Below are 25325 nucleotides of genomic sequence, written 5' to 3' on the forward strand. Positions count from 1 at the left end.
CACAGCTCCTCTCGAGGCACCCTGTCATGTGCTTTCTCCGGGTCCACAAAGACGCAATGCAACTCCTTCTGGCCTTCCCTATACTTCTCCATCAACACCCTCAAAGCAAACATCACATCTGTGGTGCTCTTTCTTGGCATGAAACCATACTACTGCTCACTAACCATCACCTCACTTCTTAACCTAGCTTCCACTACTCTTTCCCATAACTTCATGCTGTGGCTCATCAACTTTATCTCCACAGAACAAAAGAAAACAAAAATTGCTCCATTCATAAATCAGCATGGCATATTATGCTAACTAGCAAAACAGTATTAACATGAGAGCACTCATGTGCTAGACCCACAAGACTGAACTTGCAAATCACTGCAGTAGGGTGGCTTCAGAATGCTAAATGATGGACTTAAGTAAGTGCTGTTAGAGCTTAAATGGTATCACAAAGTTCACTCTGAAAAATAAAGGTACCAGAGCAGTTCATCATAGCGATGCCATAGGGGAACCATTTTTGGTTCCAAAAAGAATCTTTATTTATTTAGGTCTTTAATGGGCTTCTTACAGTAAATAACCATTAATAGATGGTAACAGATTTGTAAAATACCAATGGGTCCTGATTTTAAAGGGACTCTTGCTGCAGACAATAACACAGACTAAATTCAAGTTTTCTTAACTTGATATTGTCCTGCTGGGTAGCCTACCATACGTTAAAGATTTAATTTTTTTCCCCACATATTAGGAAGTTTTTCAAAGCACAAAGAACCACCTTCATGTGCAGTAAACTCTACCTAGTATGAAATGCTGCTTTGTCAAGCAACAGAGCTACAATTGAACCACACAACCCAGTATGATCTATAAAAGAACAGTTATTTTTAAGAGTGTTGGTGAGTACAGTTGGTATAAAGAAGTACTACTCTAGCCAATAACTTCACACTGATCTGATCAATGGAAATTAATATTATCAAGTACCTCCAATGAACAGGAAAAGTTTTGTAAGAGGCTAAGGCAAGAGGAGGTAGGAATATTTCAAGGTTGTATTTCAATTAGCAAATACTCAGCATGGGTTCAGACAAGGAAGGTTGTATTTCACTGGAATTCTGTGATGAAGCAACAAAAGAATACAATCAGAGAGGTACATATGATATTATTTATCTTGATTTTCAGAAGACTTTTGATAAGGTTACGTCATAAGAGGTCAGTGATCAACTAAAAGAATTGGGAATGCAGGGCATGGTGTGTAGGTGGGTACAAAATTAGCTCAAATACAGCACACATAGGGTTAGGGTGTCAACATTTGCATAATTAGGTGATGTTAAAAAGGGATGTCCCTCAAGGATTAATGCTGAGGCTACTAATATACTAGAAAAGAATATAGAAAATAATGTAAAAGATGGGTGGCACAGTGGTAGCGCTGCTACCTTGCAGTTAGGAGACCTGCATGTTCTCCCTGTGTCTGCGTGGGTTTTCTCCCACAGTCCAAAGACATGCAGGTTAGGTGCATTGGCGATCCTAAATTGTCCCTAGTGTGTGCTTGGTGTGTGGGAGTGTGCGTGTGCCCTTTGGTGGGCTGGCGCCCTGTGTTGGCTGGGATTGGTACCAGCAGACCCCCATGACCCTGTAGTTAGGATACAGCAGGTTAAATAATGGATGGATGGATGGATGGAAGTGGTTATAATTATGAAAGGAATTACTACAGTAGATCTCAGTTGTTACTTTAAAATAAATTCTGCAACAAGAACATGGGGACACAGTTGGGAACTTGTTAAAGGTATAGATTTCACTCAAATGTTAGAAAGATTTTCTTCACGCAAAGAGCCACAGACACATGGAATAAACTACCAAGAAATGTGGCGGAGAGTCAGATTTCAGGGACCGAGGTGAATAGGATGGAGGAGTTTGTTGGGCTGATTTGGCTGTTGTCCGACTGCTTTAATGTGATCAACATCGGCAAATAAAGAGACGCACAAAAACCCAGCAAGAAATTTCACCTTTTTTATTGTCATCTCCCAGTTAGTATGGGAAGTACCAGACAAATATACATCCATGCGGAATCAATATACAGTGGTCAAGCACAGTGTGATGGATAGAAGGGGCAATGTCTGGATGCTTGTCTGAGACTGGCACGTATACATGCTCTCAAGTGACTTTCCAAAGTCTGTCATCAAACAGACATGAGAACTTGATCTCCAGGACCTTATTGACCATACAGATTGGTCAAACACTTTAATGAGGAAGCTTCATTTCCTTAAGAAACCTTGAACCAAACAGAATGCCAAAAGCCCTGATGTTCCAATGGCTCACCTGCTTGACCAAGGCAAGAAAGTCCTTACCTGCTGGGAAACAGACATAATAGAGAAAGTGTCCTGCTTTACAGTATTTCTCCTAATAATTCTAATCTGTGTTATTCCCATTTTAATAACACAGTTTATCTACCACTTGATACATTCCTGTACCTCAAATTGCCAACAAAATATGCAATTTCTCCTGTCCATAAATGGTTAATAATAACAGTAAAAGTCACCTTTTAATTTTTGTGATAGTATTTCTTCCTTGCGATATTCAACAACTTGGCTTGAACCAACAGCTTAGAGCCCATCATTACAAGTGAACTAGATAGCTGTTTAGGAGATCAAGTTCAGTAAAAGGGCAGCAAATTGTAGAAATGGAACCCAGACCAACCCTCCACCCTTCCACTATAACTAATATGATAATGGAAAGGCTCGTTCCTCTCATTACCCTGCAAAATGTTCCTGACGTTATCTTTTGATAAGAGGGTGGTCTTTACCTTAGGTAAATCGTGATAAAAGGATGTTCCTTACATAAACCTTCTTCCGCACCCCTGGGATGCCCACTCCTACATCCCATTAAGAAGAATACATTCACATTGATAAAGGTCTCTTCCCCCTAAGTTGGATGTTTGTGAAATATTTACACACATCTCTCTGTTCCAGGCAGCCTGTGTGGCTCCAGTACTAAAGAGCATGTCAAACATATTCAGTCTGCTGTATATATTTGGCACTTTTTTCTTTATTTTGACCCATCCTGACATTGCTCCTCCTTAATGAAATAAATATTGTTCATTATATTTAAATATTAAATATTCTGAATAGTCTATTATTGCTAACATCATAAGTCATGTCAATACTAATATTATACATTCAGAATATATTACAAGATTAACAGTCACATGGGTTACCTCTGTGGAGAAGTGGGTGGAGTCATGCGAGGGGATTTCTTCGCTTGGCTACAGGAAGTGCAGCATACGAGAGGGGTGGGCATTTGGTCGTGGGGCAAAACTGTGCACTCACACTCACGCACACATTAACAGTCACACCAGCGGACAGGAGGCGCATGGACCAGCGGGGCAGCAGGCTGTGCCACACAAGTTCATCAGACAGAGTTCTAAATGTAAAGCTTTATGTTATTTAGTAACTGTCACGGCATTGTGACACAGACTGCCAAATGCAGGTCACCACTGCAAGCAAGGGGAGACTACTTTGATAGTAATATTACTACTGTTACTTCTTTGTCGGTGTTGCAGCTCTAGAAGCCAACACTACTAAGCAGAGGCCATAATGCAAGGAATGCTTGCTCCCATAGTGTGGACACTGGCACCTAGAAGATGTCTTGAAATTCTGGAAAGAGTCTGCATTAGATGATATGGGGCCTTACCACACAATTAGACCCTCTCTGATGGACTAGTAATGGCCATTATTTGACCTGATTAGGACGGACAGTTTGTCCAGCAGGTGGTGCTTTTACAACAGAAATTGCTAATTGACTTTGTACACAGAAAGCTCTGCTGCTCAAGCAGATTGTACTCTGGTAAGGATTTAATTTGCAGTTGTGTTATGCATACTCAGAAGCACACAGATGCCACTCTTTGTCTGCCTTTCATCATATCCTCTCAGACCAATGAGCATTCAGCAGAAGCTCATGGATCCCTGACAAGCCATGTCAAGTAAGCAGGACACTGGTGATCTTTGAAATCAGAAGTTTCCAATCCCTGTCTCCAAATGTGGATGAACTGGCAGCACCAACTGGGCACAGCAAATGAAAAGTTCCAGCACAGCAGACTCACACAATATGTCAGGATTTTGTCACAAGACATCGAATAAGAAGATATCCACCAAATGGTCCTAACGTGGGGTTCACACAGTGTTTGGTACACGGACAGGTGAACAGCAGAAAGACCTAAAGTAAAACAAGGTGCACCTAACTAACAATTAAAATGACAACTGGAAGACCAGCTTCCTGGTGGGACATCTAAGGCATAATGTCTTTAAAAGACTGGATCCAAAAAAGGCTAAGAGACTTAAGAAGGGCTATCAGGGAGTTAGTTGGAAGGAAGAACATTGAAAATGATGTGACTAAATGGGGAGTGTACTATATAAGCAAGTGAGCATTGCTTCTTCCTTTATGCTCAGGTGATTGATTCCACCAGACAACCTTACTCAGCCTGCAGGAGTGTATGCTGGAGAGGGGGTCATAAATTAGGCGACAAGACAAAAGCTCATTCAATAGAGTGCTTTCAGTTGAGGTAGGGGGAGATGAAGGGGTGGGAAACAGAACACAGTGCACAGTTTGTAAATTAACATGGAAACACATTAACAGACCGGCACTGCCCTCCCAGCTCTTCTTAGTTGTACACATCCTTTGGTAGACCGCCGCTCCGCAGGCTTGCGCAGCACTCACTCCAGCTGCACCGCTTCGAACTGACACACTCGTTCATTGACACAAGCAAAACAGTCATGCATGTAGCTCCTACAGGTCGGCACAGCGTTCCTGCTTGCTGTAGTGGTCAAACTGGCTCTTCCAGTGCATCATGTAAGAGCTCCATCGGTGAAATTCTAGCTTCCACTGTCGCTCTGCCTCATCAATGTTATCTGGGGAGAAATACAATTTTGTAACTTTTAAATTTGTGTAATCCACCATAGTGAGTAATGGGAACCTGAGAAAAGCTAAAGATCACCGCTCCAGCAGAACAACAGGCAAAATCACAGAGATGGATGATAGAACACAGTCTTACTTTCCTGATAAAATGAAAGCTTCTCAATGAAGATTCAGCAGTGAAGAATCCCACTCAGGGCCACCAAAACAATTACAAGGATATGCTAGGAAGAAAGAAAAAGTCAAGAATTCCATATGCAAGTATGGATCTTAGTCTCGGAGGATTAGAAAAGCAGAGCGGAGCTAACTTGAAGTCTGTATTGAAAGAATACCATCTGACCTTTAAGTCTTTGTTGGCACGAGCTAGTGCTGGATGGCCTGCAAAATTATAATACTCACACATGGACATCGTTGAGATGTGGATGCTCTAAGAGACAACCATCATGGACTCAGAAAAAGTCCATAGCCTGTGACAGGGGCAAACATCCAGGCAAGCTCCTCAGAGCCGTGCTACTGACAGGTAACCACTGTAACATTGTGCTGCTGCTAAATAAAGTCTAAGAACCCAAACTGTCTGCAGCTATAAAACCCCATGCCACAGCAGCATCTCAAGTCCTGGTTTATGTCAGAGAATAAAACTTCCTGGGGATACATGAACCTGATATTGCAATCAAGTTGCAGCCTAGAGCTTGATCAATCTGAGTCCAAGATGAGAGCTTCAAGAGCGGGATCTATGAGTAAGATTTAAGGTTTGCAGTCCTAGCTGAGTCTGAGCCTTAAGGCCCAAGTCAGTGACTTGTTTTTGAATCTACAGATTAGTGGTTTAAGTCATCAAATGTTAGAGTCTGTTAAAGTTGTGACTTCTTTATAAAAGCCGAGAATCCAAGTCTTAATCAAGGCAGGTGACAGAGTTCCAGCACTTTAAGAATCACTTAGATTACATTCTTGAGATTGGAGGTTTGAGTCCCTGTCAAGATTAAGGAACTCAACAACTAACAGTGCCAGCCAGCTCTAGGGCTTCCACTAGGGTTCTCCGCTTTAATAAATGTGATTCAGAGCTCTGACAACTAATGTAGACCCCTCCTGCCAATAAGCTAGTCTGGGGAACTAATGAAATGACTTAGATCTATTTTAGCCCTTTTTCCACTATTGCCAAGCATACACTAGATAGAAAGTGTGGCACCCGGCTGGGATTCCTACCCGGCCGGGACGCCTAGGGAGACAGGAGGAACTGGCTCATGCCTCCTCTAGACCACGAGGGGGCGACCGTGGGGGGCCATGGGTACAGGGCTTAGAAGCTCAACCCTGTAGGGGCCCATGGTCACCGCCAGAGGGCGTCCCCGTGCCTGATGGACCCTGGACCCCAGCACTTCCGCCACACCAGGATGTGCTGGAGGGAAGAAGAGAGGGAACCCCCGGGAGTGCTTCCGGGGAGACAGCCGGCACTTCCGCCACACTGGGGCGTGTCGGGTGAAAGATTGCCAGTGCACACCTGGAGCACATCCAGGTATGGATAAAAGGGGCCGCCTCCCTTCATTCGGGGCTGGAGTCGGGTGGAAGCAGGACGAGGTCAGAGAGAAAGAGAGAAGGAGGCGGTCCGAAGAGGAGGCAGTGTGGTTGGCCTGGACTTTGGGACTTGTGGAGCACTTAAAGACTTGTAAATATTAGTAGTGCAAATAAACGTGAGGTGGTGATTAAAAAAAGTTTGCCTGTCTGTGTCCGGGGCTAGTTCCACAAAAGATAGATGGAGACAGACAGAATATGTACTTATCCCAAGGGGAAGTTGAACCTACATAAATCACCTCCTTATTCACTGCCTTCTCTTGACAAAAAAATGGAGACCCAACTTCAAAACATACCTGACAGCAATATGGTTAAAGTCGTACAAAACGCAAAGATCTTTCACACGTCATGACTCATAGCTTCATGGAGCGTGTCATACTTGCCTCCCATAGCTCCCATCAATTATTTTTACTCTTCTCTCTCCTACATCTCTGTGGACTGCATGCCAGCTTTCTGATGAATTAATGCAAGACAGATAATTGCAATGTGCACCTTTATGTACCACTAAATGAAAATTGCAATTGTGAACACAGTGGGCTATATTAGAATTGGTTCACTTTCAGACCATTTCATTTCACATTACCGCTGCCAAGACCACAGCCTTTGAATACAGTTGACCTGTGGACAAGGGATGTAAATGTCTCCTGGCAGCGTACTGCAATGGGTGCTAAGCCATCACAAGACATGCTCATTCATACATACCCATATACACGAATGCCAGGCCAATTTGGAGTCACCAGTTAACCTAACACCGGCATCTTTGGGACATGAACGGAAAACAGTAATACTGCACAGACATGGGTAGAATGTGGAGACTGTTAGGCCCAGGAGAATGAAGCAGCAGCACTAATCACAGCCATACTGTAAAGAAATTGAAAAAGTAAAAACTTTGAGGCCATTTATGTTAATGTTCCAGATCACAGTCAATTCCCATTTACTCACTGATTGGAAGATGCGGTGCAGGGATATCCTGATCAGCAGTAACGGCACAAGGTAGGCAGGCTACAGTACTGGTGGAGATGACACACATTCATATGTGGCTCCCTGAACGGGCTGTTGAGCAAAGGCTTAGAAGTTCAGATGTTGTGGGGGACACTCATGAAAGTGAAGCCAAATACATGTTTGAAGTCATTCACTCAAATGTCTTTAGAGAGTGAATGGACTAATAACTTGGACTCTGACAATGCTGTTAAAGAATTTGAAAGGAGAAAAGCAAGACAGAAGCCTCTGTAAGCTTCCTTATTTCTTCTTTAATTGTGTTTCCTACTGTATTTAGACCTGATGTCAGGTCTTGGCCTAAACTGGTTGGTTGAGTTAGGGTTGAGGATGTCACAGTACCAGAATTTTTCAATTTGATACCAGTATCACTGAAACTTTATGATACTTGGTATCTTTTGATACTATCTCTCTATATATAAAAGAAAATCCCGGAATGGAAAGCAAATGCAAGGCTACGATACCTGATAATCTCGAAAGACATTTTAAAGACCCGCAAGACCAAGGAGACTTGCCACGGTGTGTCTCGCGGGGACCGTAAATATGAGACTTGGTGCCAAGAGATTGTCCCAGGGCTGTAGCAAAAAGGACAGCGGCTGTACAGGCTTTAAAAAGATCGAAGGGCAGCGCGACAGCACCTACCCCAACCGAACGCGAGCAGCGTTATACATCCTGCAAGAAAGAATTCAACCACGCCCGGGGCCAGTAATAAAAGACAGGTATTGCTTTTACAACGTCACGCGAGACCAGGCAGTGAGCCATCATTTAAAACAAGTCAACAGACCTGCTAGCAGTTGTTGGATTGCTTTTGGCAGGCAAGCATCATGTGTTCCCAGCTCTTAAAACAACGACATGCGACAGGCAGAAGAGGCAGCTAGCAAGCAGCAAAAAGACAGCAAATGATCCAAAGGCATATCCTTAGCGTATGTTCAGCCGCAACACCCTTCACAACACGAGCAGTATTATACCACACACGTGGCCTGAAAATAAAGGACAAGTATTGTTTTTACAAAAGTTTTTAAAGTAAAAGTGAAAATAATACATATGTAACAATTCACAAGAAAATAACAATCTCTTTAAATTGTAGATTGCCTGCCTAAGGTAAAGTCATCCCTGATGAATGGGGACGTGGGAATGAGGGGTCCTTTCATCGGATTAGCGCTATTTCAGATGTGGAATGGCAAAATGGGGGAGGCAGCTTGATGAATGAGGTCTCCAAGACTTAAAAGAAATCCAAATCATATTATGTGATATCATCTAATGTGAAATTCTTCTCCGTACTTCTAGAATTTTTATTTTTATACTGTATTGAGGATTTATTCTGTTCTATGTATTGTACTGTACGGCTCAGAATTAAAAAATGAGTAAAATGACAAAGTAGTACTTCATAAAGACGTTTACAAACGTTGGCGCTAAACACATGCAGAGCAGGTTAGAGACTATGAAACCGGTGAAATTAGAAAGGCTCAAAAAAAAAAAAAAAAAAAAAACGGCGCTATACACATGTGGAGAAAGTTAAAGGATATGAAAGTAGGAAAATTAGAAAATATAAAAAAGTAAAGATCACAGTAGCACAAACAAAGAAACTGCCTCATTTAAGTTTTGCACAATAATTACTACACTATTATTATTACTTAACACTTAATTCTACTTTATCCACATAATTTTACTTATTTATTACGTTCTACTATACTGTTATCTTTCGATCTATGACTTTTTGTTAATCTAACTGATATTCTTCTAACTTTGCACAGTTTTTGATAAGCAGATCAGGATGCATTTCACTGCGTGTTGCCCTTTATAACTATGCATGTGACAAATAAAGAATCTTGAGAATTTCAAAAACGGAGTTTACCGCACATGCATTTATTGGTTACTTTGTTCATGTATATATATATTTATCTGTCTGCTTATTTAAAAAGCTAAATTTAACCCAGGAGTCACAAACGTTCTGTCTAGTCCTTATACAAAAACCTAGACAAAAGCTGGGGTATCACCTCGGTAAACCCATGTCCTTTTGGAACTGTGAGAGGAAAATAGCACAACTTTACAGACAGGAGTCCAATGCAGAACTCTACTTACTTTTTTACTTTGTAAAAAAAAATTATTAACTGCTGATGCTGTAGATCGTATTGTCTGTGCTGAAATTCCAAACAAAGAAACCTGTCCTGACCTCATTAAAAAGATTCAGCATATTGGGACTTGCAAGATTACAAATATTGTTTTTACAGAAGTTCTGAAATAAAAGTGAAACCAATGAAATAGCAACAATTCAAAGAAAAAAAATCTTAAAAGTGCGTATCCGGAAAACCAAACACGGGGGTTGGTAAGCGAAACGAGCAGGAGGCGAAGCCCCCTAGTGACATAAAAAGAAATCCCATTCAATGGTTCTTTAATAAAAGTACCTCAATTTTTAAAGTGAACAATATTGTGCCTTTTTTCTGTAATATGAGGGGTGTTCAATTATAAACAGGAATTTTCATGCTCTTTTCTTATAAAGAGTGCAAGGTAGACCTGACTCCTTGGGCAAACACAAGCATATACGAACCTGTCGTTAGTAGTGCTAGCTGCTCTTTCTCCCCTTCCTGTCAGTTGAAATCAACATTTAGGAGAAGGAGGTACACAGTAGTGTTGTGCACCAAATTATTATTACATTGTTGACAAATAAAGGAGCTATTCCATCTCAGATTTATTCGAGACTTAAAAATCCATTTGGGAATGAGTGTCTCTCTCAGCTTAGAGTGTATGGTGGTGCAAGTCATTCAGAGAGGGACTATCATCTCTAAGTCCATTTAATGAATTTTTAGGAGGGAAGAAATTCAACTCGAAAGAGGAGGCTATTGATGCTGTGCGAGAATAGGTCAACATGCAGTCAAATGACTTCTACTCTCCTGGGTTAAGAAGCTTCCTGAGCACTGGAACAAGTGGATTGCAGTGGCAGGAGACTATATAGAAAAATAGTGTGTAAGTCGTTTCATTGTATTCAATAAATAAGTATAGCTCATAAATTCCTGTTTATAATTGATCGCCCCTCATATAATATAAAAATATATAAATACTAACAGTAACAACAGCTTTAAAATACTGGTAAATCCATCAAATATTTACTCAGCTATCATTGAACTAAACTAGTGCTGGCATTCATAAATGTCAAAATATAATTCAGGGCTTGAACTTTAATGTGTGGTAGAGATGGGGTTTCCCTCCAATGTCATAACAAAAAGGGGTTTATAATCTTGGGTGATTTCAGCATAGGCTTTGTAAAGAATATGTCATGAACTACCTGATTTATCTTGGCATGTGCATATTTTAAATCTATTTTCTGACATTTTATGCAGAGTAACTGAAAACTACTGCTTAAAATCCATACTATAAATAAAAAGAAACAGTATTATATCTGTACTATTGAATTAGTGAATTCCAAGATAATTCAGAAAATTTCCATTTAATCTCTTTAGAGCTGCTTTTGTACTAATGTGCTTTTAAAGTATGGTTTGCAAGTGATCCGGTCTGTTAGATTTGTAACATTTGCTATTGATTTATATCTGTATCATTAGCTGGTGTGGCACGCGGCTGGGGATGGTACCCAGCCGGGACGCCCAAGAGGACCGGAGGAGGGCTTACGCCTCCTCCAGACCACGAGGGGGGCGACTGCCCTGGTGGCTTTGGGGACCACGGGTGCAGAGCTTTGAAATTCAGCCCTGTAGGGGCCCGTGGTCACCGCCAGGGGGCGCCCTGATGCCTACGGAGCCCAGGACCTCAGCACTTCCGCCATACCTGGAAGTGCTGGGAAGAAGAAGATCAGGGACACCCAGAGTGCTTCCGGGTGCGGAGCTGGTACTTCCACCACACTGGGGAGTGCCGGCGGAAACTCATCGGAAGACACATGGAGCACATCCGGGTGATTATAAAAGGGGCCGCCTCCCTCCATTCGATGGCTGGAGTTGGGTGGAAGAGGACAGAGCTCGGAGGAGAGGAGTGGAGGGGGACCAGAATAGAGAAGAGGCATTGTGAGGCCTGGACTTTGGGGTGATTGGTGCTGCGGCACTGGGTTGTGTGTGCACATTGTAAATCATAATCTGTAAATAAACGTGTGTTGGGTGACAAAACGATGTCTGCCAGTCTGTGTCCAGCCTGTTCCCCACACTGGTTAATAAAATATTACTGAAGAGTAATATTTAATAGATGAGTAAAATTAATTCAAATTTCAAATGTCACAAACTCTTGGTGCTTTGATTTTCTGTCCCTCCTTTGTCCCAATTTGTGAAATCAAACTTGTCAGTTTTACATTAATTCTTCATTTCGGAATTCCTCTTAAAAAGCCTTCGTTTTGCTATTTTCTATTTTGCTGGTGTACAGATCCACCACTTGAAAATTACTTGGGCTGTCATTACCTGCACTCAAATTTATAACAGGGAGACAGCATTACATTCTTCAATGTACCATTCAAATATATGATGTGTGCTTTCACTTACGGGTTATACTAAAAAACATTACTTTGCCTTCAAAAAAATAAAAAAAATAAAAATGACACAAAACAGTGTTTGCAGATTCATATTTAGCAATGAAGTATGCAGTTTTGCTAAGTATGGCGTCTGTGTGTTTTAGCGATTATGCATTTCTGTTAACACAGCACACATCGTATTAATAGGGAGATGTGCCTTGTCCTACCAAGCATTGCAACACAAAATACACTTGATTTGGGGGAATTAACAAATGGAGAAGCTCATGTCATTACAAGTTTAGACAAGCCAAATAGCCACTTTGTTTGAATCTTGCCTCAATGTTTAGTTGCTGGAATTGCTGTTAGCGCTGCTATTCCTCCCACATCCCAGACTCCTATATGTGTAACTGTGGATGTGGTTGAGGTTCTACCCCACCTTGTGACCATGAAATGCATATGCCGGTTAGAAAAATTGACAGATGTGCTCATTACAATCAGAAAGGGAATACAAATCCTCTATTCATTTATTGTGACTGTGTAAGACATTGCATTAAAATCTATTAATCTTGTTATCTTTTCAGCTCCTCTTACACATATATGACAATGCAAGCTTAACGATTACACCTCATCATAATTACACCACACAGGTTTCTCAAGTATTACTGTGCTTTCTGAAATAATTAATCTACTTGCAGTCATGCATGACTGTGGTACTGGCTCTCTCTTGACTACCGATACTGTAAAAAAAATCTGGTACCGTTACATGTTTGGAACACTGCTATTGAATTGGTACCGAAGCATCGGTTCTTCTCACATCCTCAGTTAGAATATTACAGAGAGATGATGTTGATGGCTATAACTTTATTGTTTGCGTCACTCATACAGAATCAGTCAGACACACCTCAATGCTAGCTGTATGTTGTGCATCACTGAAATCCAATGCTGTGCTGTTTGCTCAGCTTTTGTGAGGATATTCCCCATTTGAGACAACTAGTGACTGTTTTCGTTAAGGCTCACAAAAAATGGAAGGCAGACAAATAATGACTGCAGAATATCCCAGCTTGTGCTATTGCAGAATTTTAATGTATATTGTAGTTGGGTTTTACTATTTAATTCAAAGTATGTACAGGCTATTGTTTTTTCCCCCCCAAATTACTATTGTGTAACTTATGGAGTAGTTGCTATCCACTCAGCTAATATAATGAAGTAATCAGATTATGCTTTGAAATCCTATAAATACAAATAAACATTGGCATGTAGTTAAATAATGTAGTTTGATTGAACATGTCTGTAGATTAGTTCTGACAGGAGAGCCTGTGGATTTAGGATCTATCTCTGTGTAAACCCCCTGCTGCATACATACATTCTATAAGAAGAAATCTTCAACTGTCCAGAAGATAAACTAGTTGAGCAAAACACTTTGAAATGTTACCTTTTGTTCTTCACACTTTTGAACACGAGTTAATTTAATTGATTGCTACTACATTTCAATGCACATTACATTCACATCTTTAATGTGCATAGTTATCGTCAGAGGCAACGGGAAATGAATGAGTTTTACAATAAATGTGAAGCTGCAGCCACTTTAATCCCAGCACATGGTATGGTTCAATCGTGGAAAAGGGACCTCAGTTTGGAGGTCCAAGATTCTGATGTTCCATGTAAACCATCATCTGGAGCATCAACTCTAGGAATTCTGCTTAAGTCACAATTTGGAGTGCCATGTCTCAGCATTCAATTTGAATTACCAAGAAATGTTGCTACATTCTTAAGGAACACACCAGGACACGTAGATCCCTAGGAGAAAAAGACATACAACCCTCACAGGTTCATCACAGACATTCCAAAAACCTGCACACTCCTGAACACTATAGCTATTTACCCTTACTTAGAAATGAAGTGCAGTTGATTCTTTTGCACACAGAAGTGTAAAAATACCCACATGACCAGGAGCAAGCCTGTCTACAAATCTAAATGTATCTCTGATTGGTGTCTACATCCGAGACATGAGTATGTACTGTAGCTGTTTATCTGCGTCTAGTATTTTTAACAGGATGAAATCCCATGGAATCCTATCTCAGATAATCTACTCATAACAAAAAAAGCGCAGTAACTCCCATGGTCAATGGGCCCTGTTCAAATCAGCAGGCTTGGGCATTGGAGAGTTAATGCTGGAGAATGCAGGAGATATTTATAAAACATCTGACTGCAGCTCTGCCAGCTGTAGGGTGACCCCTGTGCCCCACAGTAGTGGAAAAAGTGACGTGAGGCTTCAAACAGGGAAGCAGTACTGGAATTCCGAAACGATCCACGCTGGAGTGGTAAAGGGGCATAGCTGCTACCTCTTAAAGCCGAGAGGGTGTGAAGTTGGAAAGTGACACCAAACGGAGGCCAACATCCTAGCAGGCAGGAATATTTACTGACCTGACAGGAGGAAAGGCTCGGTTGAGAAAGGAAAAAATGAGCAAATCAGCCAGACCAATCACAGCTTACATTTGCTAAAGGATTCAAATATTAATTTGAATTAGAAAAATAAACAGTTAATGCTGGACTATGTCATACCTGGATTGTTTCACATGGAGTGTCATCTAGAATAAAAACAAAGCTGTTAGTTTAACATCTCTTAGCCACAAGATATTAACATATTGCAATCTCCAGTTCTCAGATTCTTAAACTCCAGCTCGTCCCGTGGGTTAAAACGCAGGATATGCTAAAACACTCAAGAGTGGAGAGAGGAAGGCCGCTATGCTTGAATGACACTTGATAATTAAAAATTTCATAGTAGGGTATACCATTCGCTACGTATGTGCCTCCAAGGGTAAAGGAGAGCTCATGAAGAAAGACTGAAGGAGTTAAACCTTTTTTACTAAAAAAAAAAAAAAGAGCTTAAGAATTGATATGATTGAATTTTTGTATACTATGAAAGGAAACAGTATGGTGGATTCCAGTTATTACTTTAATTAAGTTCTTTAACAAGAAAACAGGGACAGAGATGAAATCCTCTTAAGGGTAGACTTGCATAAACAGTAGAAAGTTTTTCTTTATGCAGACATATGGAATATATTAGCATGCAGTGTGGTAGAGAGTACACCTTTAGGGAGTTTCAAAACTCAACTTGATGTAGTTTTGGAACAATTAGGTAAATAGGATTGAGGAGCTTTATTGGGCAAAATGGCCTGTTTCCAATTATCAATATATTCACGAAAAAAATAAGCCTACAGTACAGAGAGTTTGACATAGGGCATTAGCAATCACTGAGACAGAGTCGAGTATGATCTCTCATTGAAGGCTTCCTCACACTACAAAAAAGAAATGTTAATAAAAACATTTATACCTGTGATGTTAAGCAGCTTTGGGAGGAAATGGTTCCAGAAGGCGCACACTTGAGTGCGGAGTCCTTTGAAGACTTTCATTGGCTCTGTGTTCAATCCAACATATTTCTGCTCTGAAGGTGTGAAGACAGGCCACTTGCGGCCGGGGTCTGATGGATCATTTGGATTTCTGCAGAAAGAGGGTAGACATTTGAAAAAAAGATTATACAGAACTGAAATCCTTCTTGCAATATGGACGGCATTAATTTTGACCGCTGTTTTCATTTACTTTGGGAGGTTGACCTAGTGCCGTCACTGTCAGAATCAATTCATCAGAAACAACTTGACGAACTTGTTACTGAAGAGCGTACAATTATTAAGGCACCCCCTCATCTAGTTAGCATTTTACTGGACATTTTAGCCGATTCATTCTCTTCCTATTGAAAAGACAAAGGTTGTGTGCCCATGAATGACTCATTGGATAGTTTGGATAGGATAGTGAATATACTCATGCACACTCTGTCCAAAAGGGACCAATTCCAGTGCTGTCATTTACTTCACAGTAGACACTTAAAATCTAGTACAGAACTTATGAATCCAGAGAACAAACCAGCTTGTGAATATTATATTAGTAGGCAACTGGCAAGAAATTATGCCAAAGCATGAGAAAACTCATGGTGCGTCATAGTTGTTATGTTTCAGCCAGGGTTCAAATGTAATTTTTGTGTCATTTATGTGCAAATTTGACGCTTTTATTTATTATAAGATTGTTGGTCATTTAGTTTCTATGTATCTATGTATTTACTTTTATGCTCTGTTTGTCTTGTTGGTGGTCCATCACTTTAAGGGACTGCCCTCTGCCCAATAAAGGCCGAGGAGAACCCACAGCCCCTTGTCGTTCATTGAATGTGTTAGGTGGGTAGTGTGTTCTCTTGTGCCTTGGCTAATTTTAAGTATTACTATTTTTTTGTTTTTTTGTAACCTTTGCTTTGTTTTAATGTTGTGTATTGGGACTTTGGTTGTTACTGGATTACCTTTTTCAAGTAACTTCTTTAATTTTTCATGCATTTTTTTTTTTAGCCAAAGTACGCATTTCTAGAATCTTTTTGGGAGTTTTTCCTTAGGACCTTTCTAGTTAAGCTAGTTAAGTTAAAGCTTTGGTCATTGAGGGATCTACTGATGAGGCGTTATACCTACATGAATCCTAGATCTCGATTAAGGAAAAACGTCTTACATTTAAATTAATTTTTCAAAAATAAAGTGGTCATTTACTATTAAAATGAACCATGAAACGTTCATGACTAAAGGTTTATCAATGACCAGAAGTCTACCAGGGCTTGTGTTAAAGGCTTAATAGAAGGTAACACTGGGGTTATTGTGACCCCTGTCTGAATGAAAGGTCACCGTCTGTACTGAACTACAATATGTTTCTCACCCATCTTTCCCTCATGGTTGATGTTTCTGTCACTTTAAACATTCAATATCTACCAGGTCAATGTCTATACTGTCCCTTGCAACTAGTTTCAATGCACTAAAATAAGACGACTCACCCAGTACGTGCAAAGTTTGCCCAGTATCTCATTATCTTACGGCTCAGACGCTCCTCGTCAATTGTGTAATTCAGCTTCTTTTCCAGGGGAAGACCAAAGACGAACTCAATCTCATAACCATGGATGACTCCCATCCACTCTGGCCACACCAGATTGGAGGCTCTGTGATCAAAGAAGTAAGCATAGACTCCACTGTTGCTCCCTGCACCCTGTGCATTGTTCAAGTTTAGAGAATGTTGGGCATATGAGCCAGCAAAGTGTAGCACAGGACAGATCACATTGTGGTCTCCCACAATATCATCCATGGCATCTCTGTTCTTCACGGGATTATTCTCATCCATCCAGTCTGTGTATTGATGGATGACTGCTTCTAGCCCAATGTCATTGGCATGAGGAACACCCAGCTTAACCCCTTCAAGGAAGTCCTCTCTGCTGATGAGGCTTTCATTATCCTTGCTAAAACCCGGAGCACCATAGAGGAGAAAGTAGGAGCCCTCATCTTGGTTGACACCCAGCAGTATCTGAGTTTCCTTGAAGTTACCTGAGCTAAGCATGGCTTCAGGTGTGTCAGGAAACACAACTCCGTCAACCATTGGCACAAAGGAGAACCGGAACAAGCTATGTGTATAAGGGAGAACCTGCCATTCATGGTCTATCAGCTCCTGAGGAGATTTTGTTCTTAAGCAATCAACTAATTCACTGTCATTTCCTCCTTGGCAACCAACATTATTTGCAAGCTGTGTGGCTCTTCGGCGTGCTTCTGTGGGGCTTACTGTAGCCCATGGACAGTTGGGTGCCCCACTCTGCATTATTGCACGGGTAAAAAATGGTCGGCTGTCTGGGGAGAGGACATGCATCCCCACTGATGCTGCTCCTGCACTTTCACCAAAAATAGTAACGGTCTTGGGATTCCCACCAAAGAAATGAATGTTCTCCTGAACCCACTGGAGAGCCAGCCTTTGATCTAGAATACCCATGTTGCCTGGGGCTTCTGCAGAGCCTTGTAGACCCAAGAAACCAAAAGCACCGATTCTGTAGTTCATAGACACCAGAATAACTTTCTCAGTGTAGACCAAATAGCGACCATCATAAACGTCAAGTGAAGAAGATCCACTGTAGAATCCTCCTCCATAGATCCAGACCATTACCGTAGCATTTTTTGGACGTGGGAAGGGCACCCAAATGTTGATATACAGGCAATCCTCACTCATGTCCCGGTTTGGGTTCCACATCTCTATGCCAGGGAATCCTGGATAAGACATATCGACATACTGGTAGCAGGTGCTGGGATATGTAAAAGCTTCCTTCACTCCTTGCCAAGGCTTTTTGGGTTCAGGGCGCCGGAAACGTAGTTTTCCTACAGGGGGCTCAGCATAAGGCACACCCAGAAATGCCAGCACATGTCCATTGAGAGCTGGCAGACGTGTCCCTTTCACTTTACCTGCGCGTGTGTTGACTATGTACTCCATGTCCTGTGTTAGGCAGACTGCAAGTATATGGAAGATCAGGAGAAGCTGAAGGGAACGGACAAAATGATTGGGGTGCAGAAGAGGCCGGCAGAAGGAGGAAGGTTCTGCCATCTTCAAATAGGTAATTTTTTTGCTCTGTGAAAAAAGAACGATACAAAAATTATTAGTAAATTTTACTACATGGGCACAGTGTAACGTCAAGGGGTCATTGCAGATGTGTTTGTAAAATTACAAAAATGCAAGTAGCCCAATGCAATAAGAAAAAACCTCCTTATTGAGGATTAATACTTTGTCCATTAAACTATCTGAGGTTAGAAAAGGACTCAATCTGTAATTAAAAATAAAAAGGAAAGAAATAAACAACTACACAATATAGGACAAAGGCAAGACTGAACAAGAGCACCATCTCAGATGGACATAAACGTTCACACAAAGATGAGGATTTTAGCTGTGTTTAAATTGCTTTTTTTTTTCCAGACGGCTTACATCTAAATATTTTGTCATGTTTGTGTTTGAATTTGTATTAAATATATTCAATATTTTAATCAAAATCCATTTTTCAAAAATATATAGAGTACAGAATACCACCCCAAAAGCACCATAAGGAGCAGTATGAAACAGAAATGGCTAAAGGGACCATATAGTGCCTGAGTGACTCACTAAGAGGGCACAACAACCAACCTGGAGAAAAAAATAAACATCATAAATAAATGCATAAGTGAAAAGAGAAAAAAACCACCCACAAGCACTCCCATTTGGAATACTGTAATACAATATGATACAGATAGAGGGTAAGACCATGTGAAGATCAAAGTTCCAATGCTGCGATACAGAGTACAGCAGCAGTCACACCACTGCTGTCGATGGGTGGTCCTCACAGTCTTACGGAAAGAGATTTTTGTATTACTGTGTGCTGTGCAGTACTTTCTGAAGTGTTCTAAATATCATCATCCAGCGTTCACACAACTCTGTTAATTGCATGAAGGTGTATAGGGGTCTTTTGCAAAGCAGAATGGTACTTCTATCAAACTTTAGAACAATTTGTGCTGTCTATAGTACATTGGTACTGGCAATGATGGGAAAGAAGAGAGTATCCACACATTGGTGTCTGCAGGGAGAGGAAAGCCCTTCTGGAAGGCCAAGTTGTGTACTTTTTTCAGTATTGCTGTTTTTGAGTTAATGGATTAGGACTGGAGTTACAATGGCAAAACTATTCAATATATTGTGCTTTTAACTTTTATTTTGCATTGCAGGCTTTTTCTACTTAACTGTACACCAATCCTTTGCTATTTGTAATTACTCTAAAATATGCTGTAATATTTGCATCCAAAATTAACTATCCACATCCAAACCCCATATTATATACCTGCATCCAAAAGGTATGTAAAAAGCATGCGCATGCAACATCAAAAAGTTTAAATTGCTTATGCGTGTGCCACAGGCAGTAATGTCTCTATTGCTCTCTTCTGGGTGCCATCTGATGCTTCTGCCATTTAAAACTGTTGTGTTGTGCTTTTGATTTTTCGCTATTTTTGCCCCATTATTAAATGAAAAATGTTTATAAAGAAAGTGGACAAGAAGAGTTTACCTATTCTTCTTCTCAACATCCAAAAGCAGTTCAAGTTTTTCCATTCGGTAAGTAACCACTCTTTTAAAATGGCCTTATTTTATTTCACTAAGTGTTATATGCATTCAATAGGCATTTTAATGTTTATTTATATCACAATACGTGAACATTCCAGTGAAGAAGACAATATAATTGGTTTCAGAAAGTGAATAAATTTGTTGTATTTACATCTGTAGCACAACTAAACATACACAACTATTGAGCCTATGAAGTGTTAAACAAGTAGGTAATTTGTGTTTTAAATCCTTTATATTATGCAGAAGTCCTTGTTGGACTGTGATACCAGTATTAACATGTGTGTGGACATTTTATTAACCAGGTGAATAACATATTTCAGAGGCACTGAACTTTCCAGTCTTCAATTGTTTTCATCCACTGTTTGACGTGTAAATGCCATACTGTGGACTTACTTTTCTTGGTATTTAATGAGCCATTCCTTGCTATAACATTGCATGCAACAGTCTGCAGAGTGAAAAGTCATTTAGTACAATGAGAAATGTGAAACTTTGGTGGAAGACAATTATTTTAGATGCATGTTTATCTGGCTGTGCTTGATGTGTTCACCTAACAAAGCATCCCTGAGTTTAAGAATGAACTGTCAAATTTCTTAATACGTTTGGGCAAAATAAGTAACAAGTACATCTGTTGTTTAAGCTACATTGATTTAATTCTCATATAATCAAGGTGAGATTAAGACCCCCTCCTCACTACCTTCATAGAAGATACCCCTTACCAGGCACACTCATATACTCACAAATTATGAACATTACATATGCACATAATAAACCAGGTACAGGGATTAAAATACAAAACAGTTCAAAACTTTACTTTGGGTCAGCTTCATCTCCATTTACTGTTCTTTGTGCATTGCAATGAATATGACAAACTAATTGATGTGCGCATCACATCTGATGGAAATCAACATTATATTCATTAACTGTGACATCAAAAGAAACATTTTTAAAATGTCTGTGCCACTTTGTGGAAAAAAGGTTATATGCAACCGAGTGTTTAGGGACCAAATAAAAAACTGAAAAGTGGTGTTTGGAGCTTCGGATCTTCGGTGACAACATTGCTGTTAACATCTGTTGGTGACTCCTAAAGTTGCTGGTAGCAGTGATATCAGCTCACATCTGACTATCTGTGAGGTCATTCTCGTTACAATCAACTGCAGTAATTAAGTTTTAAACAAATTACTTGTGGCTGGCGCCCTGCCCAGGGTATGTTTCCTGCCTTGTGTCCTGTGTTGGCTGGGGTTGTCTCCAGCAGACCCCTGTAACCCTGTAGTTAGGATATAGCGGGTTGGATAATGGATGGATGGGTGGACAAATTACTTGTTCAATACATTTTTATGTCTGGTATAATTTTCAGTATAAGACATGTTTCTGTTTCTCTTTTTTTAATTTTTCTTTTTTTTCGCGGCACTACTGGGCTCTTGTTTTGAATGGCCATTATGTGGACTTTGTTTTGTAGCACAGTAACATTTCAAATGTACAATCTCATTAAAGTGTCCTATTAGACACCTGCTCTATTCATGGCCCGTCCATATCAACCAAGCAGGACTCATTTTTCTTTTAAACGCTCTTTATTTTTGTCCAATTGGATAGGTTTATAATCGTGAGGATTCAAGTGGCTTAGAGGTGTGTTTTTGGACAGGGCCTGTACTATCGGTGAAAACATGCGCTTTTCTTGTTATTAGGCATTTTTTCCCTTGCATATGTGGAGGCCTCTTTGTGAGCAGGGCCCACGGTACGCGCCCACGTCACCCTGATGGTAGATCTGGCCATGCATATTATAGACATCTCTATTCAACCTCACAATCTTAGACTTCACTATTTTATTACAATATCACTAACTGACACACTTATAAATATAAAAAATGCCTGTTAAAAATCAAGAAATATGATGTTATTTGGGGTTTATTTTCTAATATTTCTGTTTAATATCAACCAATTATACGGTTTATATCCTCTTTCTTATGAGTTCTATTGGTCTCTTTGAACATTCCTTAATTTTGTACTAATTAAACCACATCATATTGCTTTGTGTGCATGATCATCTTATTAACACACTGAGAAAATTATCCTACCTGAATCTCGGTTCCAAGGTGTGAAGCATACAGGTCATTCTTTTTTCATTTTTCACTAGTATAAGTAACTTAAAGGTAAGGAGATCCAGCTCCTATTGTCACCAACCACTGGACATCCAACTACCCATATCCTTGGTAACAGATGACAATTTTTACCAAATTGTCCAAAAATTCGACCTCGAGATTTTGATGAATCTCGATGTTTTAGACTTCCCCAAGTCTAAAAATACCATTTTTGGAAATATGTGTGTGTGTCTGTCTGTGTGTGTTTATGTAAACATGATAACTTGAGTACGCTTTCAGTTAGGTTAACCAAACTTTGCATACAAGTATTAGATAAAAAAATGTAGATTTCTATCAACTTTTGAGCTATTTCTGCTAACTGCGAGTGGCACTTTTTTTATTCATGCAGCTGCAGAGTCCAATTTATTCAACTTTACTTTTATAATAATTGTTCAATATATTAATAATTTGATTTGATTTATTGTTGATGGTTCTTTAATGTACATAATATAAAAACATAATAATTGTCTTGTGGTTTACTCCTCAAATATCCATCCTTATATCTGAGTATATACAGTAAGAAACTCTAGGGGAGACCACTCCTGATTTTTTTGATGTTGGAGCCAGAAGGTGTGAAATGCTGTGAGCCTAAGAAGAATCAAATAATAGAAAAACAGACTTTGCAGACTCAAACACAGAGTTAGGACATTCTAGTAAGAATCCAGTATCAACTTAGTGATGTTGGTAACCCAGAAAGAAGATACTATGTTGGACTGAAGTTCAAGTAATCACAGAAAGGTCCAGGAAAGGAAGATATGAAATGAGAATGGTATTATAATAGAAGAGTAAGACAGAAAGAGAGACTTCACAACAAATGACCAATGAGTAGTGACGGTGACATTTAGGGAACAGCAGTGACAAAAAGAGTCTGTGGAGTGTCCACTACAAAACATTTAAATGTTGCTGAGATGTACACAATGAAAAGAATTAAACTGAGTATGCTGATAATTAAGCATCTTGGAGGACAGCGTGATATTCTTAGTAATTAGATAAAGTGATGGCAGATGAAAGATCACATTGCCACTCCTAACACAAAAGTAAGGGCTTGCAGGCTGCTTTGCACAATGAAATGCACAGAGTGGCAACTGGCTTTTTATATGGGGACAGGGAAGTTGAAACTGCAGAAAGAGGATGCAGAGGTATGGGACTGAAGAGTGATGCACCATTGACTTCATTTGAAGATAAAAGAAGGGGTGGAAACTCTAGCCCTCAGTGCCTGAAATGTCCAAAGCTCAAAATCATTAAAATATCTCTAAGGGTCAATTCACACACTTCCAGAAATCGTTTACACTTTTTCCAAGCTTTTTATGGCTTTTTGCAAGCATTTTTCAAGCCCTTCTCCAGTGTCTTCAAAGAAGTATTTTACAGGGAAAATAAGATTAACATTTCATAGCTTGTGAGGTGGCTGTTTTGTTTTATGAATGACTTCTAGGACTTTAGAAGTCATGTTAGAGCTTTTAATCCTGGAGATCACAGTACAGAAGCACGGGTGTCATCAGCATCATGAATGCAGATGTTTGGTTCAACCTGTTCTTCAGCAAATGGAGTTGAGAGTCCAGTAGTGATTTGTGAAGAAAAATGTGATCTCTGTGGTGCAGTGACAGCTAGTGAGGAAGGGGTTAAGCACGTGCACAGTGTGTAATTAAGAGCTGAACTTGGGTTGGTTTGGTATACATTTAATCCTATCTGTGCTGAGTGGTACATTGAATCTGTCAAGTTTAAATTCACTGCGAGCCAGTGATTATCATGGAAACACTGGATGTAAAACAAGAAGCAAATATGGTGGATGGTACGCCGATCCTTTGCAGGTTTCAATCTCACAGTCACTCAGAAAATCGTGTGCTGTGTGCAATTCAGTAACAGAAACCTATTATTGAAGTATCTGATTAGTTTTAAATTTTATTATTTGATAAAGATAATTTGAAACAGTGTGATCTGGTGGTGCGGCAGCTAGTGTTCACTGGGAGCTTGAACTAGGGATGGAAAAAATTAGTTGGGTTGGATGTCATTTACTTCATGATGGATGAATATTGTTTACTTCACAGAGGACTAAACATATTTTTTAAATTGAAAAGTATTACTGAGACATTTCCCATATTCAGTGTTAAAACAGACAATCATGCTCAGTTAAGCACTCAGTAATTAAGCCTTTACTGTCATTGTAAAATAATTACAACGAAATTACGAACGCCTCACCAATTGGGTACAAAAAGTAAAAACGAGAATACTTTTTGTGAAAAACAACAAATGCTACAACACATAATACAAGCAAAGAAAACACAGTAATTATATGTAAAAATATAGTTAAAAAGAAATAAGATAAAAACAACAATGGAGCCAGTACTAATACAGTAAATAATACCATTCCACTTGGGAGAACTACCTGGTAATTCCCATGTAGTTTTTGCTGTAAGACAGGAATAACAGCTCTGTGCTACCACTCTGCACTATGTTAAAACATCTGTATTAAACTTACTAAACTTTACCTGAGTGAAACTAAATGTGTACTTATAATGTTTGTTCAGTTCTTGTCACCTGATTGTAAGGAATGCACATACTTGGCCTCTCCCTCAATAGCTGTCACTAGATGATCAAAGCACGCACGTGCACAAAGACACCAGCGTTTTCGGTCCTGGAAGCAGGTGTTTTCTAAACTGCTTGATGCTAAAACACTTAGATGTAAACGGTGACATTGAAAACAATGGTGAATAACTTCGAATGGTTCAAGAGCATTCTAGTCTAAAGCTAAAATGCTACAAAAATGCTTAGGTACGTAGGTTTTAAAAGGTCATTACTGCAACGTGTACAGTAAATTTCTTACTTGAAAGTGATACTCAATATAATCAATCACCACCACTCTCCTGCGCCATGATATCAATGGCCAGAAGTGACCCTGGCATAAAAGAAATGACGTGTCCACCAATATGAAGGGCTCCATTGTGAAAAATAAGGGACAATTTCCAAATATTTCATTCAGAAAATGACATGTAAATTTGGATTTGCAAGGAGTCAAAGGAAAATAAAGCCATAGTCTTACACCAAATATGAATGTGTTGAATTTTGGAGTTTTAAATGGCAAGGAGCCACTTTAGGTCCCATCTAAATCCAAAGGAGTGACTTAAGTCTGGCTGAACTACAAGGTTTCAAGTTTGTCTTTACATGTAGTTTTCAGTGAGTGCGGTGTGTTGTTTTTCCTAGCTCACACACTTCACAGTCATAATCCTAAATAACATTTTATGAAGTGTCAGCTACAGTTGATAAGAAATCCATTTATTTACAGTGTTTTTTTGTAGCTTTAACATACCCAAATCCAAGTCCTGAATTAAAAC

The 25325-nt window shown here is 39.8% G+C and overlaps 1 protein-coding gene across 3 annotated transcripts in view; it reads right to left on the minus strand.

Moving 5' to 3' along the window:
* Positions 1-1972: 1972 nt before the first annotated feature.
* Positions 1973-25325, minus strand: part of ache (acetylcholinesterase) — a 50700-nt gene continuing 27347 nt past the window's right edge. For all 3 annotated transcript variants that reach the window (XM_051924148.1, XM_028798003.2, XM_028798004.2), the window contains exons 2-4: positions 16749-18352; positions 15222-15388; positions 1973-4880 (exon numbers count right to left, since the gene is read on the minus strand). In XM_051924148.1, the coding sequence (XP_051780108.1) occupies positions 4759-4880; positions 15222-15388; positions 16749-18328 (1869 nt within the window). In that variant the 5' untranslated portion in view covers positions 18329-18352 and the 3' untranslated portion in view covers positions 1973-4758. The remainder of the gene's footprint in view (positions 4881-15221; positions 15389-16748; positions 18353-25325) is intronic.

Source organism: Erpetoichthys calabaricus, chromosome 3 (assembly GCF_900747795.2).
Source record: "Erpetoichthys calabaricus chromosome 3, fErpCal1.3, whole genome shotgun sequence".
Classification (NCBI taxonomy): Eukaryota; Metazoa; Chordata; class Cladistia; order Polypteriformes; family Polypteridae; genus Erpetoichthys; species Erpetoichthys calabaricus.